Source organism: Nothoprocta perdicaria, unplaced genomic scaffold (genome assembly GCF_003342845.1).
Source record: "Nothoprocta perdicaria isolate Ctin4 unplaced genomic scaffold, notPer1 scaffold_59, whole genome shotgun sequence".
Classification (NCBI taxonomy): domain Eukaryota; kingdom Metazoa; phylum Chordata; class Aves; order Tinamiformes; family Tinamidae; genus Nothoprocta; species Nothoprocta perdicaria.
In genome coordinates, this window is record NW_020455854.1 from 533,305 (window position 1) to 546,447 (window position 13,143).

General features: G+C 55.1%; 1 protein-coding gene across 4 annotated transcripts in view; it reads right to left on the bottom strand.

Annotated features, from left to right (window-relative positions):
* Nucleotides 1-51: 51 nt before the first annotated feature.
* Nucleotides 52-13,143, bottom strand: part of MGRN1 (mahogunin ring finger 1) — a 43,305-nt gene continuing 30,213 nt past the window's right edge. The window contains exons 7-17 of one of the 4 annotated variants that reach the window (XM_026049021.1): nucleotides 13,089-13,141; nucleotides 11,131-11,178; nucleotides 10,337-10,405; nucleotides 8,213-8,372; nucleotides 6,218-6,327; nucleotides 3,552-3,775; nucleotides 2,377-2,500; nucleotides 2,006-2,051; nucleotides 1,303-1,410; nucleotides 669-713; nucleotides 109-161 (exon numbers count right to left, since the gene is read on the bottom strand). In XM_026049021.1, the coding sequence (XP_025904806.1) occupies nucleotides 673-713; nucleotides 1,303-1,410; nucleotides 2,006-2,051; nucleotides 2,377-2,500; nucleotides 3,552-3,775; nucleotides 6,218-6,327; nucleotides 8,213-8,372; nucleotides 10,337-10,405; nucleotides 11,131-11,178; nucleotides 13,089-13,141 (983 nt within the window). In that variant the 3' untranslated portion in view covers nucleotides 109-161; nucleotides 669-672. Of the gene's footprint in view, nucleotides 162-668; nucleotides 790-1,302; nucleotides 1,411-2,005; nucleotides 2,052-2,376; nucleotides 2,501-3,551; nucleotides 3,776-6,217; nucleotides 6,328-8,212; nucleotides 8,373-10,336; nucleotides 10,406-11,130; nucleotides 11,179-13,088; nucleotides 13,142-13,143 lie in introns of those variants that run through there. The other 3 variants (XM_026049019.1, XM_026049022.1, XM_026049020.1) reach the window with 3 other exon arrangements.

The window sequence follows — 13,143 nt, forward strand, 5'->3', positions numbered from 1 at the left end:
GCCGGGCTGGCCCGGGAGCCACGCACGGCCCGCTCCCCGGCCCCGCTCCGCTCAGGGCCGGCTCCGCTCGTCCTCCACGTGGAGACGCGTCTGCTCGAAGAGGAGGGGCTGCGTGGGGCTGCCCGCGCCCGGGCCGGGCAGCGTCTGGAAGGCGGAGGAGCCTGCGGGGAGAGAAGCGGCTGAGGCCGCGGGTCCCGGCCCGGGGAGCAGCCCTGCTGCCCGAGGGGCCCTCGCTGCCCCCGGGCCCCCGAGATGGCGCTGGGCCCTTAGGAGCAGCAAGGCTGCAGCCCCCTGCTCTGCCCCGGCCCTGCGCAGGGCAGTGGAGGCGGGAGGCACCGGGGATGCGCCCAGGGAGGCACCCGTGCCCAGAGCCCTCGGGAGAAGGCACCAGGGCGGCCTGAGGCCCCGCAGCTCAGAGCCCTGTGGGGCACAGGGAGGCCAGAAGGGGCAGAGGGCCCTGCATGGCAGGGAGCCGGGGCGGGAGGGCCRGCTCTGCCCAGCAAACAGGAGCTCTGGGCGCCTCTGATAAGGGTGAGGCAGCCCCAGGGACCAGGAGCAGCCCTTGGCACGCAGGGCAGCCGTGCAGCCGCCCAGGGCCATCCTGCCCTCCCCGCGAAGGCTCCTGCTGCCCCCCAAGAGCGCCAGGTAACAAGAACAAGAACACGTACCAGCTTACTCCTCTATACCAATAGAGCAGGAATCAGGACCCAGTGCTGCCCAAGACAGGAGGAGGAAGGCAGACAGAAAGGGAAGGAGACATTAGAGAGGTGCTCAGAACAGACTGCGACTCTACGGAAGAAAACAGGCTGCATGAACCGCGGTGGGGCCGCGGCAGCRCCGCGTCCGGCCGCGCCACAGCCCTCCCCGCCGCGGGATGGGGCTCCCCTTCGCCATGCCGGGCCCTCACCCGCCCTCCCGTGCACGGGAGCGAGCGCTGCGGATGGGCAGGGACACGGGGAGCGCCCGGCCCCGCTGGGACACAGGGTGGGCACACAAAGGCCCTGCACACAACAGGGGCTTGGCGCCAGCCGGCAGCTGCAGCCCGGAGAGGAGAAAGGAGGAAGGGGGGGAAGGACAGAGACAAAAGGGCTTGGGAGGAGGAGAGCGGGAGGGCAGGTTACCTGTGCGTCAGCCCGGGCTGCTCTGCTCCCGGGGCGCGCAGCAGCCCRAGGCAGACTCTGTCCTGGCCTGGGGCGCAGCCCCTGCCCCACACGGGCAGCCCGCAGCCCCCGCGGGAGCCTGCAGCGGGGCCCGGGGCCCAGGCGGGCTCTGGCCTCCGTCCCCCCACGACGCGGCCGTTACCTGGCAGGTAGACGTCCACGGGCGGGTCGCTCTCGGCCTGCGTCAGGCTCCTGTGCTCGCTGCAGCTGCCGTCCTGCAGGACGTCTTCGACGGAGGGAGGGCGGCTGCCTGGAAGCAGCGGGGAGCAAGACCCGTGAGTCCCTGCCACCCTCTGCGCCTTGAGACCAGTCCCGCTGGCACAAGGGCATCCCGCACGGCCAGGACGTCTCACCAGGGCCACGCAGGGGACGTGCTGCCCAAGGGACACCCCACAGCATGAGCAGCTACAGACAGTGTCCCTGGAGAAGCTGGATCCACAGCCTGACGCTGCTCCGCTGCCAGCTAACGGGACCTGTGGTGCTGCTCACGGTGGGCAGCAACTGTGTGAGGAGCCCAGGGCAAAGTCTGAACATGGAAACATGGTCAATGGGGAGGACAGGAGCCCCGCTCTGCTGCTGCMAACACAGCAACTTGTGCAGAGCTTGCTTCAAAGAGAGGTGCTTGACCAAGAAACCAAGCTGATCTGTTGATTTTGTGTCCCAAGAGAGACCCTGGCAACTTTCTCTGGTGAAATGGGGCAGCCTAGAGGTGGGTTGCAGGGTCTGGATGTCGCTGAACTTGCATGTCCATGCCCCTACAATTGCACGTACGTCCCCCTTCCAACAGAGGGGAGCGGGAGCCGGAGCCAAGCCCTGCTCACCTGCAAGGCCGAGCGCACGCTCACCTTGCTGCAGGGACGAGGCCTCCTCGATCTCCTCCCCAGCCATGCTCTGCAGGGAGGAAGAACACGGTTACTGCTGCGGGCCGGGGCCTGTGCTGCACTTGTCTTCTGCTCCAGCGCTCTCCAGAGAGCTGCRCACAGGGCCAGGGACTTGCAGGGAGGGCACGAGGGTCCCAGCAGTAACTGCGTCTCAGGACAGAGGGTTTGCAGCTCTAACACACCCCAGCAGCAGCCAAACAGCGCTCCAAGCACCCACRTTTCCAAAGACATTAAAGCAGCACTGCCCTTGCCCCATGGACCCCTTGCCCCATGRACCCCCACAGGTAAATGGAGGCAGCTGCCCCCGGGCAGCTCCCTGGCAGGGCACGACTCACCTCCGGAGAGCTGGTCTCCCTCAGGACCAGCTCGCCCCCGCTCAGCACCGGCTGCGAGTCGGAGTCCTCGGAGAGCTTCTCCTCATCCTCCTCGTGGATGGGCGACGAGGGAGACCGCAGTGTGCTGAGGGGGAAGAAACCTCGTTCACAAGCGGGCCCCCTGCCCCAGCACCCCAGGCCTCGGCGGCCTCCAGCAGCGATTCGAGCTCTCACTGCCCCTGCCCTGTTCCTCTGCCCCATCCTCTTCCACCACCACCACACGGGACCGGGAGCTCAGACTGGAAAGCTAAATTCACCAAGGGCCTCCAACATCCTCTGCATGGAGAACAGCAGCAGCACCATTTCAGGGGCAGAAATGAGCTGTGCAGAGCTCAGGAGCACCAACACGACCTGCCTTCTCCCTCAGGCTCCTCCAGGACCTCCATGGCTCTAGCTCCACTGCGAAGCTCCCTTCCCAGAGGAAATTTGAGGGGTGAAACCACGGAGCAGACACAGACCTCACTCAAACTACATGGGCAGCCTCTTCCCTTTCACTCTAGCCAGGACAAGGCTTTGGCCACCTGGGGCACTGCTGAGCTCTGGGCTGAATTTCTCCCAGCAAGCAATGACTTGCTGCTGGTAAGGAGGTGCTGAAACCAGCAGCTGAACAGCGAGGAGAACCAGGAACAAACCCGGTTTGATCCAGCTCTGCTTTAGGAGTGGCCCAGCACCCAACCCACAGGATCTACATCCTCCACCTCAAAGCCAACAGAAGAGGCCTCAGAGAGCAGGGGCTTCCTCTTTTGACTTTTTCTTGTGAATTTCACAGCAGAAATCCAATACAGTTTGCATGTCAAATGCAAATTGAGATGCTAATTACATAGGAAAGGTAGAAACTTCCAGAATCTGGATGAAATCTCCCTGTCAAAAACGCCCTTTCCATTCCTGCCAAACCCAGCTCTAAGGAGAAGTGAGCTGGATGCCCCAGGCCTAACACGGGGGTAGCGTCTCAAGGTTCTCACAGGCACGAGGACCTGCTTGTCGCTGGCATGAGGGACCTCAGTGGCACAAGGACCTCCCCTTGTTGAGTTATCAGTGTGAGCAGGCGGGRGCAGCCAGAGCCTCTCCCGTCTCGCAGCGCGGGCAGCTGCAGCCTCGGCGCTTGCGAGSGGAGCAGCCCCCCTTCCCGTGCTGACCTGTCTGGAGACTTGCTCYGCTTGCCCTTTTGGTGGCTGCTCTCCACAGCTCTGTCCTTGCCGACGAGCGGCCGGCTCGCGGGGGACATCCCATCCACCACGCCAGAGTAGCTGATCTCGTCATACAGAGGAGCTGACGGCATGGAGGGCGACACCGAGCGAAGGCCGTTCAGAGCTTCCAGCAAGGAAATGGGCTCGTATCCTGGGGGGATGTTGTCTGAGCTCTGCGGGTGAGAAAGAGAGGGGCACGTTAAGAAACCTGAARCCCCCCGGGAAGGGAGGGCCCAGCTGCAACCCAGCCCGCAGCTTCCTGCATGTCCAGGAGCCCGTTGCAGCCTCAGGCAGCCTCACAGGCTCCACAGGCAGCCTCAGCCTCCCTCCCCTGCAACGGAGAGTCTCAGGGAGCTCAGCATGAGAGCACCACTTGAGACGGCCTCTGGTGCCTACAGCACTTCACCACAGACTCCCTTTCCTCTGCTGTTTATGCACGCTTTCCACCCAGCTGCTTTTGTAGAAAGACAGGAAAGGGACCACAGAACACTTAAGTGTTTCAGCACTTGTGCTGAAGACCAAAGCTGGGGCACATAAGACAACCAAGTCCGTTCACAGGTCCTGCCACCTCTAGGTGTAGACTTCAAGRGCCACAGAGACATTTCATCCGCAGGCAGCAGCTTGGAGAAGCTGTTGTGTGGACASAAGTCAGGCTCCTATTKGCTCCGTTGTCTCCTGGCTGTGAASACCAAGGCTCGAGGGTTCAAAGGCTSCTTGTTCCAGTTTGCTTTGGCAAAAGCTCAGATTCTGGGCAGGGCTCAAGGCTGGAGAAGGGTCTCAGCCAGCTCTGGGCTSAAAGTTCCTGAGACTTTCCAACAGTCCTACAGACACCGCCCTTTCCTGGGACACTTACCACTGCCATGTCCTGGCACCCACTGCTCCAGCAGGAGCAGTTGCTGGCTGTGGCTTGCAAAGAGCCACTCCAAACTTGCATTTTTCCCAGCTTTAGGTTTTCCCAGACCCCACAAGCACAGTAAGCCAAGTCCCTCCTCAGCCCAAGCACCCAGGCTGGCGGGAGCCAAAGAAAACCCTTTGAGATGGACAACTGGGYCTGCAGTTGATGGACTACCCCAAGCGGGCACGAACGGACCCTTCCTGGCACATGTGCATCCCTCTCCTTTTATCTTCCCTTCTTCTGGTCCCCTCAATGCCATTCCCAGTGTCCCCAGAGCAGAGTTACAGTAACACACACTCTTGCCAATCTGGCGAGTCCCCAACACACAAGCTCCATCTTTACTCTGCCTGTTCAAGCRAAACAGGCCACTGCAGCCAGCGTTCCCAGTACAGGACCTGATCCAGGTCTGTCCATCATCTGCCTCTACATCCCAGCACCACGGTGGAAACTACAGCAAGAAGGGCCCAAGCCAAACCGCCAAGGGGATGTGACAAGTGTGGGAAAGCTTTACGTGAGCCACGGGGGCAGCAGGTTACCCACAGCCCTACAAAACTATGAAAATACCTTGGCCAGGAATGCTGCAACAGCAAGACCTGCTGCCGAGGGCTCTGATGGACATGTGGGCCTGCACGTCCCCGAGAGCCAACATCAGCCCAGTGAGGTGCTGCTGCCCCATCTCTTCCTCCACACACAAGCCATGGTTGTCCATGCAGGCCGTGAGCATCTCCCCAGCACACGGAGACAGTGCTCGGAGTGACAGCGTGTTAGCAAGCCCGCACACGTGCAACACTCACGTGCTAGTGCCACTGCTGGCAAATGACTGCCAGAGGAGCCAAAYGCAACTAAACGCACTTACGGTTTCCCTCCTAGGCTTCCTGCTGGGCAGGGAGACAGTGTTGACTTTAATGGACTTAAAGGGACACTGTCAAGAGAAAATCATGTTTTAAACAAAGGTTTTCTTGAGGTTAGTAACACGGAAGGACACACAGCATCTCCTTGCCTTGCTCTAGGTGCAAAGGCTTCCTCTTGGTACCACGCTTGGTACCTTGGGGTCTCTCTCCTGCCCTATGCCTTAGTCCTGGTGCTCCAGCAGGGTAACAGAGCTGCAGCGGATGGCTGGAACAAACCAGGCTCTGTGATGACCCCTTCCTGTTCCCACCAAAGCCTCTAAGATGGCCTAGATGCAGTTCTGCCCACAGCACACTGTGGGCAGCTCTGTCCCAAGGGCACTGCCCTTGCCAGCCCAAACTCTTATTTTCTCACAAAGATCTAAATCACAGGGGGACTGTTGAGGACTTGCTGTTGCTGGACTGGGCGCCCCAAGGCCCAGGGCATTTCGGAGTGTGATGCCACACAAATTTGGATGTGAACCAAACTGTAAGCTGCCATCTGCCCATCTCCCACCCTGCTGGACCTGAATTAGCTGCATTTCTACTGAGACAGGCCCTAAGACACYTCCTTATACCGAGGTGTCTGTAAAGCTGTTTCCTCACATAGAAAGGAGGGCACTTGGCTAAACCCAGCAAATTTAACCATTCATGAAAAGAAAGGTCTTGGCTCTGCAGGAATATTGAGGGATAAGGCTGCACTCTGGGGCTGGGATGAAGTTCCTGGGATGCATATAGAAAGGCCAAGGGTCTCATGTGTTGAAGCCTCCTGCTCAGTTGAGAAACCAGCACTCAGGCCCCAGGCTTCCTGGACGGGGTTGCCAATTACTTACAGAGTGCTCATCGTGGTCGACAGTCTGTGCCAAGACAGGGCTGAACGACACCGGCGACAGAGCCCCCGGCTTCTTCCTCACAGCTCGGATCTGCAGCAGGGCCCGGAAGGCTGGGAGAGAAAAATATATATGTGACTGAACAGCCAAACGGGACCAGGCTGGAGCACTGGGTGCTGGRGATGGGATGAGCTGCCTGCAATGATGCTGTGTGAGAGAAGTGGGGCTGCAGACCCTACGGTTTTGGACACACCAAACCCAAGCTCTGAGGGCTCTTCTAGGGTAAGACAGGGGATAGATCTGCCAGCAGAAAAAGCCTGGGCACGCACAGCCCTTGCAGAGAACAGGCGATACCTGCCTTGGTACAGTGACACAGAGAGGACATTCAGGGCTAGGGCTACTCATCACATTAAGGGCCACAAACTCAATCTGGGGCAGCACACTGCAAGCTACATATGGAGGAAGCCTCATGTAAAAGCAGACCCTGGATTCATTCAGACCCCACGTCTCAGCCCTGGGGTGCAGCTAGGGCTGGGTGTCCTCCCAGCATCGCACCTCCATCGACTGCTCACTGCCCGTGACAGCGACAGCAGCAACTCTGAGGCCAGCCACAAGGCTGAACTCATCGTTCCAGCCAGCGATCCCTTGGTTCTCCCACCAAAACAGCTTTGCTCTCCACTCCCTGCCTACAACTCTGGTCTCTATCTGCATATATTTAATGTTGTTACTTCCCTCTCTGCCAGACACATGCAAATGAACCTGACATCTGCTCCAACACAGTTGTAAGAACTTGCTTGCACCTATGGAAAAGACTGGGCATTTTTATGTCTTTATCTACACAGCTGCTTGGGAGACCAGCCTACAGCCAGAGGACTGAGGTGCCGATCTGTGCTCTCTGCTTCTGCACTTCCCAGGCGCAGATTCCCAGGAAGCCGGATGTGGGGGCACTTTCCAAACAAATACAACTCACTCCACTGCAGCCTACAGATGAGATTACGCTGGTTTAAACTGTGCTACTTGTAGTCAAAGCTGTCTGGCACTTCTCCTGATAAGATCTTCCTTTCAGTTGTTGCATCTTTGCCAAGTCTTGACTGTTTAGACTTATTTTTTTTTCAGGCCAAACACCTGCCTTAAAGCGTTTTTATTATTTTCCTAAAAAGCTTCAATAAGAAATATGCAAACACTTCAGAGSTCTAGCACAGGGTAAAATGTGATCTGGCTGTTCAAACAAAGATGCAGCCATTTTCTTGAAAGACTGTGCTTTAGATAAAACATCTGACATTGAGCAAATGTTGCCCAAGTGTCAGAAGGGGTAGTTGTTTTTTCTTCTCTCTTGGGAGCAGAGGAATGATAGGGTTAAGTGGATCCTCACAGCACTCTGGACAGGCAAAGTCCCTCAGCCAGAAGAGGGAATATGATCAGAGCTGCGCATTCAGTGTCCACCCTGCTGGCCCGAAGCAGCAGAAAGGAGAGGGATCAGACTGACCCACAGGCAAGAGAAAAACAAGGAGCTGGCAGTGCCTCTARCAGGCACACAGAACTACTCTGAGGTTCCCAGTAGTTTTGTGTCGAGCCACTGCTGTGCAACACCTTCCTYTTCCATCAGAGGTGGTGCTGGGTGGCCGGATCACAGTCAACAGAGGACTCCAACCCCACTGGCAAGGCATCACCTTGCTCCAGACAGCGAGGACTACATGCAAGGGCTGTTTTGATGGCACTGCTCAAAGTGCCTGCACTCCAGATTCATCCTAGACAGAGGACAAACAGCCAAGGAGGCACCGAGCAACAAGCCACTTTCGCAGGACTGTTCCATCCCTCTTATAGCACAATTATTTTGGGCAGCAGGAGCCTCCAGACATCCATCAGAGCAGGAGCACACTGGATGTCTACCTTTGGGGTGACGYATATAAAATACATACTCGCTCTCTCAACTTCTGCTGACTTGACAGAAGCTGGGGTGGGGAGAAAGAGGCCCTTTTTTCCCGGGCACATACTCACGCAGCCTGCAGATGGGGCAGTTGTTGGCCTGGTAGCGCAGCGTGTCGGCACAGGAGTTGCACAGACAGAGGTGCCTGCAGGGCAGAATGAGGGTGTCGCGGAGGTCCGAGAGGCAAACCACGCACTCGTTGCTGTTGTCGCTGTTCTCATCATCCGAAGGCTGCAAGGAGAGGCAAAACTTTGGCACACGAACAGAATGGCCAGAGGACGACTCAGGCTGAGATTTCCCACCTGAAGGTCTGCAGGAAAAGCTGGCACCCTCCTGCAGCTGTCAGCAGGGTTTCTCAAGGAGAGCCTGCTCCAGCCTACCCAGCCCTGCTCCTCCCAGGGCAGAAGGAGGCACCTCCAGCTCCTTTGCACCCCAGATGGGGTGAGCACTTTTCCAGCTACCTTGTCGTTACCCCTCTCGTGCTGGCACAAGCTCTGATACAGTGGCAAAAGCAGCTTGTGATGTTCACCTCGTCACAGTTAACCCTGGTGAAAAGCTCAGTCCGAACCCATTCCACRTGGACCTGCATCACCCTATTCTCCCCACCACTCAGAGCCCCACAAATTACATCAGAGGCAYTCAGTGAGCTATTGCTAAGAGGAGAACTTAAGGAAGTTCTGTAAAACTGAATGGAGGTGCAGAATCCTGCACCTAAAGAGAAATACCCCCAGGCCCCAGGACAGGCTGACTGGCTAGAGAACAGCTCTGCAGAGAAGGACCTGGGGGGCCTGCTGGACAAGGTGGTGACTGTGAGGGTGACTGAGCACGGGGACGGGTTGCTCCATCCTTAGAGATATCCCCAAACTCAGTCCGGGGCAACCTACTGTAGACAACCCTGCTCAATAAGGTAGTTGGACTAGTTGATCTTTAAAGGTCTTTTCCAGCCTCAACTGTTCTGTGATTCCAATAAACCCACCCTCCAACCAGGAGGACTCTTCACTGACTCCATGGATCCCTGCAGCCCCACTGCTGCTGACACAGGTACTGAAAAGCTGATACCCCAACACTTTGCACCCTCCCTCTTCGGCTGCTCCATCAGCACCATTTCACATGCTCCTTTTGGTGTCATGAAGAGGAAACACATGCAACGCCAAGGGCAACCCCTTAACATAAAGAGCAATATACAGCATCTGCCCACGCAACATCCGCGGCCAGTCCGCTGACCACGCCAGCGAAAGGCTGCAGGCCTGCCTGCCTCATCACATGTGCTGCCGAGCTATTTTGGGAGGCAGGGAGGGCAGACTTTCTGCTTTCCCATTCACGCTGCCTGCTAAGTACACTGGGAAGAACAAAAATGGCCCCAGGCCACTTGTTTGATGGGCTGCAATTGTGTGATTGCCGGATCAAGAGATTTATCACAAGACCCTGCAAGACCTAAAGAGAAGCCTTCAATCCTCTTAAATAGATCTGGTACAAGCTCTGAGAAGACTTCTCTGTCTTGCCCCTTCAGGCACTACCTGTTGGCACAGGGACACGGAAATCACAGGGATGCCTCGGGCAGGGCAGGGCACTGCTCAGGGAGGAAGTCTGGTTAGTCTCGCYCTGCGACTGCTCCTCTGCTTGCAAATCACACACTCCACGTACAAGAGCAGTCCAATCCAGAGGCCAGCACTTGGTACAGCGAGTCAAGCACTGTGCACCCAGCCAGCAGCAAAGGGCAGCTCTASATAAGGCTAAAGCAAGCACAAGTCAGGCAGTCTGCTCGAAGCTATGCAGCAAGCCAGGATTCAGCAGATGCTCCTGCCTAAAGATGGGCGGTGTTCCTAGTTAAGGCATTTTTCAGGCACACTCCTTTATGTTAGCAACGCTCTGCTCCCTCCTGCAGGGGAACGTGGGCTGCTCTATGGACTCTGGCAAGCTGAAGAGCTCAGCTCCTTGCAGTGCTATGGAAACCTACAGTCCCCTGGTAAGAAAGCCCAGGATAACATGAGGGGAGCCACAGACTATTTCAGACAAGCTCAAGAACTTGGCCTCCCTGGGCTTCAGCAGTACCTACAGTAATGATGTAGACCCAGTGGCCCTTCTGAGATGCATCTCCACATTGCCATGCCAAAAACTGTAGTTGCACTTATAAGTGTCAGGTGCTGGGTGGAAACCCCCAGCTCAGGAAGAAGGGGGCTTCTGAGCACCTTTACCTTGGTCTCTTGGTTGTTTTTGTTCTCGATGCCATAGATCTCCTGAAGCAGGTAGCTCACCCGGTCAACCTAGAGAAAAGGACAGCAAGTTAGAATGAGCTGCTCCAGTTGAAAACACTTCCAGTGGGGACACAGAAACATTCACAAACTAATTCCAGAGTCTCCTCATACAAGGCAGCGTACAGCTTGCACGCCAGCTGTTCTAGGCCTGCATTTCAAGGCAGTGAGGTCAGCAGCTGGACTGCTGAGCAAAATCCTCTGCAGTGTCTCACAAGTCACCAAGGAAATTTGGGACCAGTTGTGTGGGAGCAGTGCTCCCACAGCTTGACATTTCAAAGAGTGCCTTGTTATGGCATCCTGACTTCTCAGCGGATCAAGGCGTGTGACAGTCAGTGCAGAATTCACTGATCAGAGTCCCTGCAGGAGCTTTTGCTCCTTTTACTGTGAGCCGCTCCAGAAATCCCATGAGAAGCTTATGTTCCAAAAAGAAATGGGCAAGCATGCAACAAAGCTCTTGCTAAAAAGACCCCCAGGTTTTAAGATCCTAAGTAAGCAGCAGATAATTGTACATAGTGCACTCCAGCTTCCCCCTACGTCTGGCTGTACAACCTCCACCCCAACATTAAGCAGCACTTCAGAGCCTTGGCTTGTGTAATATCTGAGGAAACTGGGTGAGATCTCAGGCTGCTGGTGAAATAACCTCAAAGCTTCGCACCGGGTGCAGCTGGACACCTGTGGGGCAGCAACAATGTCTTTAATCAAGCTGCAGAGRAAGACTTACAATTTGCACTTACAATTTGCTTCTGCTTTAAAGGCTTCACAGAGAAACTGCCGTCAACATGCTAGCAAGAGAAAAAGAAAAAAAAAGACAATATTTTCACAATTTAAAGAATAAAACAGATTCACAAACCACAGAGTTTTACATGTGCTAGCCGATGAGGGAGGCACAAACAAAGTTTGGCTGCTGGCTGAAGTCAGAAGCAAGTCAAACGTGCTCCACATGGCCATCCTCAGAGCCAAAGTGCAGTGACGTCTCCCAGCACCTCATCTGCTCACTGGCAACAGGCGCAGCTGGAACAACTCTGCACAAACCTGATGTCAAAGCTACTGTCAGGAATATTGTGCTATTTCTATTTTCTCCACCATCCACCAGGACCAACTAAACTGAACCAAACCAGGCCCTCTGCCAGAATCTATGGGAAGCACGGAGCAAGATTTGGGGGAAGCTCCATCAGGCCTTGCTGATGTGAACAGCTGCAGACGCATCTGTTTGCTGGAGGAGTTTCAGGGGAGGGAACAGCATCGTTACAGCAGAAGACAAAACAGCCCTATTTTCCAGGCAAACACAAACTGCCAAGTTTCTGCCTTTCAGATAGCTGCAAGGCCAGACCATGCACTGTCAAGGTTACAACCTGTTCTTAAAGATATATATAAATAGCAAGGTACTAAGGCGTGCTGGTTTGCCAGTCCTCTGAGCGTGCTCTAGTGACCAGCAGCAGTGCTGATTAGCAGAGACCAGCGCTGGATTAATGGCCCTGCACTTCAAAAACTCCAGTTTTCCTATGGATTGGGAGCATGTTTTAACCACTTTGCCTGAGACCTTTAATAAAAAGAAGATTTTGATCTTGTTTGTAAAACACTCAAGCAGAGGAAGTGGCCCCAAAGGAGAAAGCCTCGCTCTCATGGCACACAGACTGGAAAAAGCAGCAAAGCTCTTCAACTTCTGAGCTCTGAAAGGGACGTTGGGCATAACCAGGACTTACTCAATGGCCTGATCAGTTCTGGGTGCTTCCCAGTTTTGTCGCATATCTCATTTAGTCTCTGAGCACTAGGGGCATGTTTGACTTCATCTCTGTGTATCCAGGGAGGTCAGTGTTCCACAGAGCACATTGAATTTGCCTATAATCCCAGAAATCAGGCTTACAGAGGTCTTAAAGCACTTCAAGACATTTTCCAAACTCAGAGGGAAGCTTCCAAAGCTTCACTTTTGCACCCATACAAATACATTCCTAATGTATTCCTGATAGGTACAGGAATACATTCCTAATAGGCACTGGACCACTCTGCACGGATTGGCACTACTTTTGCCCATAGACTCTGCAGTGTTACAATGTGCTCGGGGTTTGCACCTGCGGGGCCTCCAAGTGTAACTGAAATGGAAAACATCACAACTGCCTTAACAGTCTCCTACCTTGCTAACCTGCACCAGGAAATTTCTGCTATCAATCACAGGCCAGGTGCCACTTTTTACAACTGTGGGGACTAAACTGGCTCTACAGGAAGATACTCCATTTCTCTGTTCCTTGAGAAGAGACATAAAAAGGTCTCTAAGATGTTTCTAATTCCTCCCAGTGGCTTGCTCCTATGTTTGGACAAGGCCAGACGATGGTGGAACAGGTTCTGGACACAGCAGATCTGGCTGTACAGAGGTCACAAAGCTCCAGAAACTGCCCAGCAGCAGCCTGGGTCAACACTGACCACATTCAAACATCACAGGCACCAAGGAACACCCTCTCCCCACACAGGAAACAGCAGCTACAATTAGCTGACTGACCAGCTCAGGTACAAATTATAATTACAGGTTGCACAGGAGCTGCTGCGAGCAACTACTGGTACTATGACAGTGCTTAGGAACCCTAGGCATGGGCCAGGTCTCTATTGTGCCTAAGTCTTATATAAATACAAACCGATGACCCATGGAAATCTTTATATACACAATCACACGGATAGAAGGAAAAGAAATTTCATTTACCTTTTCGAATGCAGCCAGAAGAACATGAGCATGACCTGTCACCTCAACCACCACT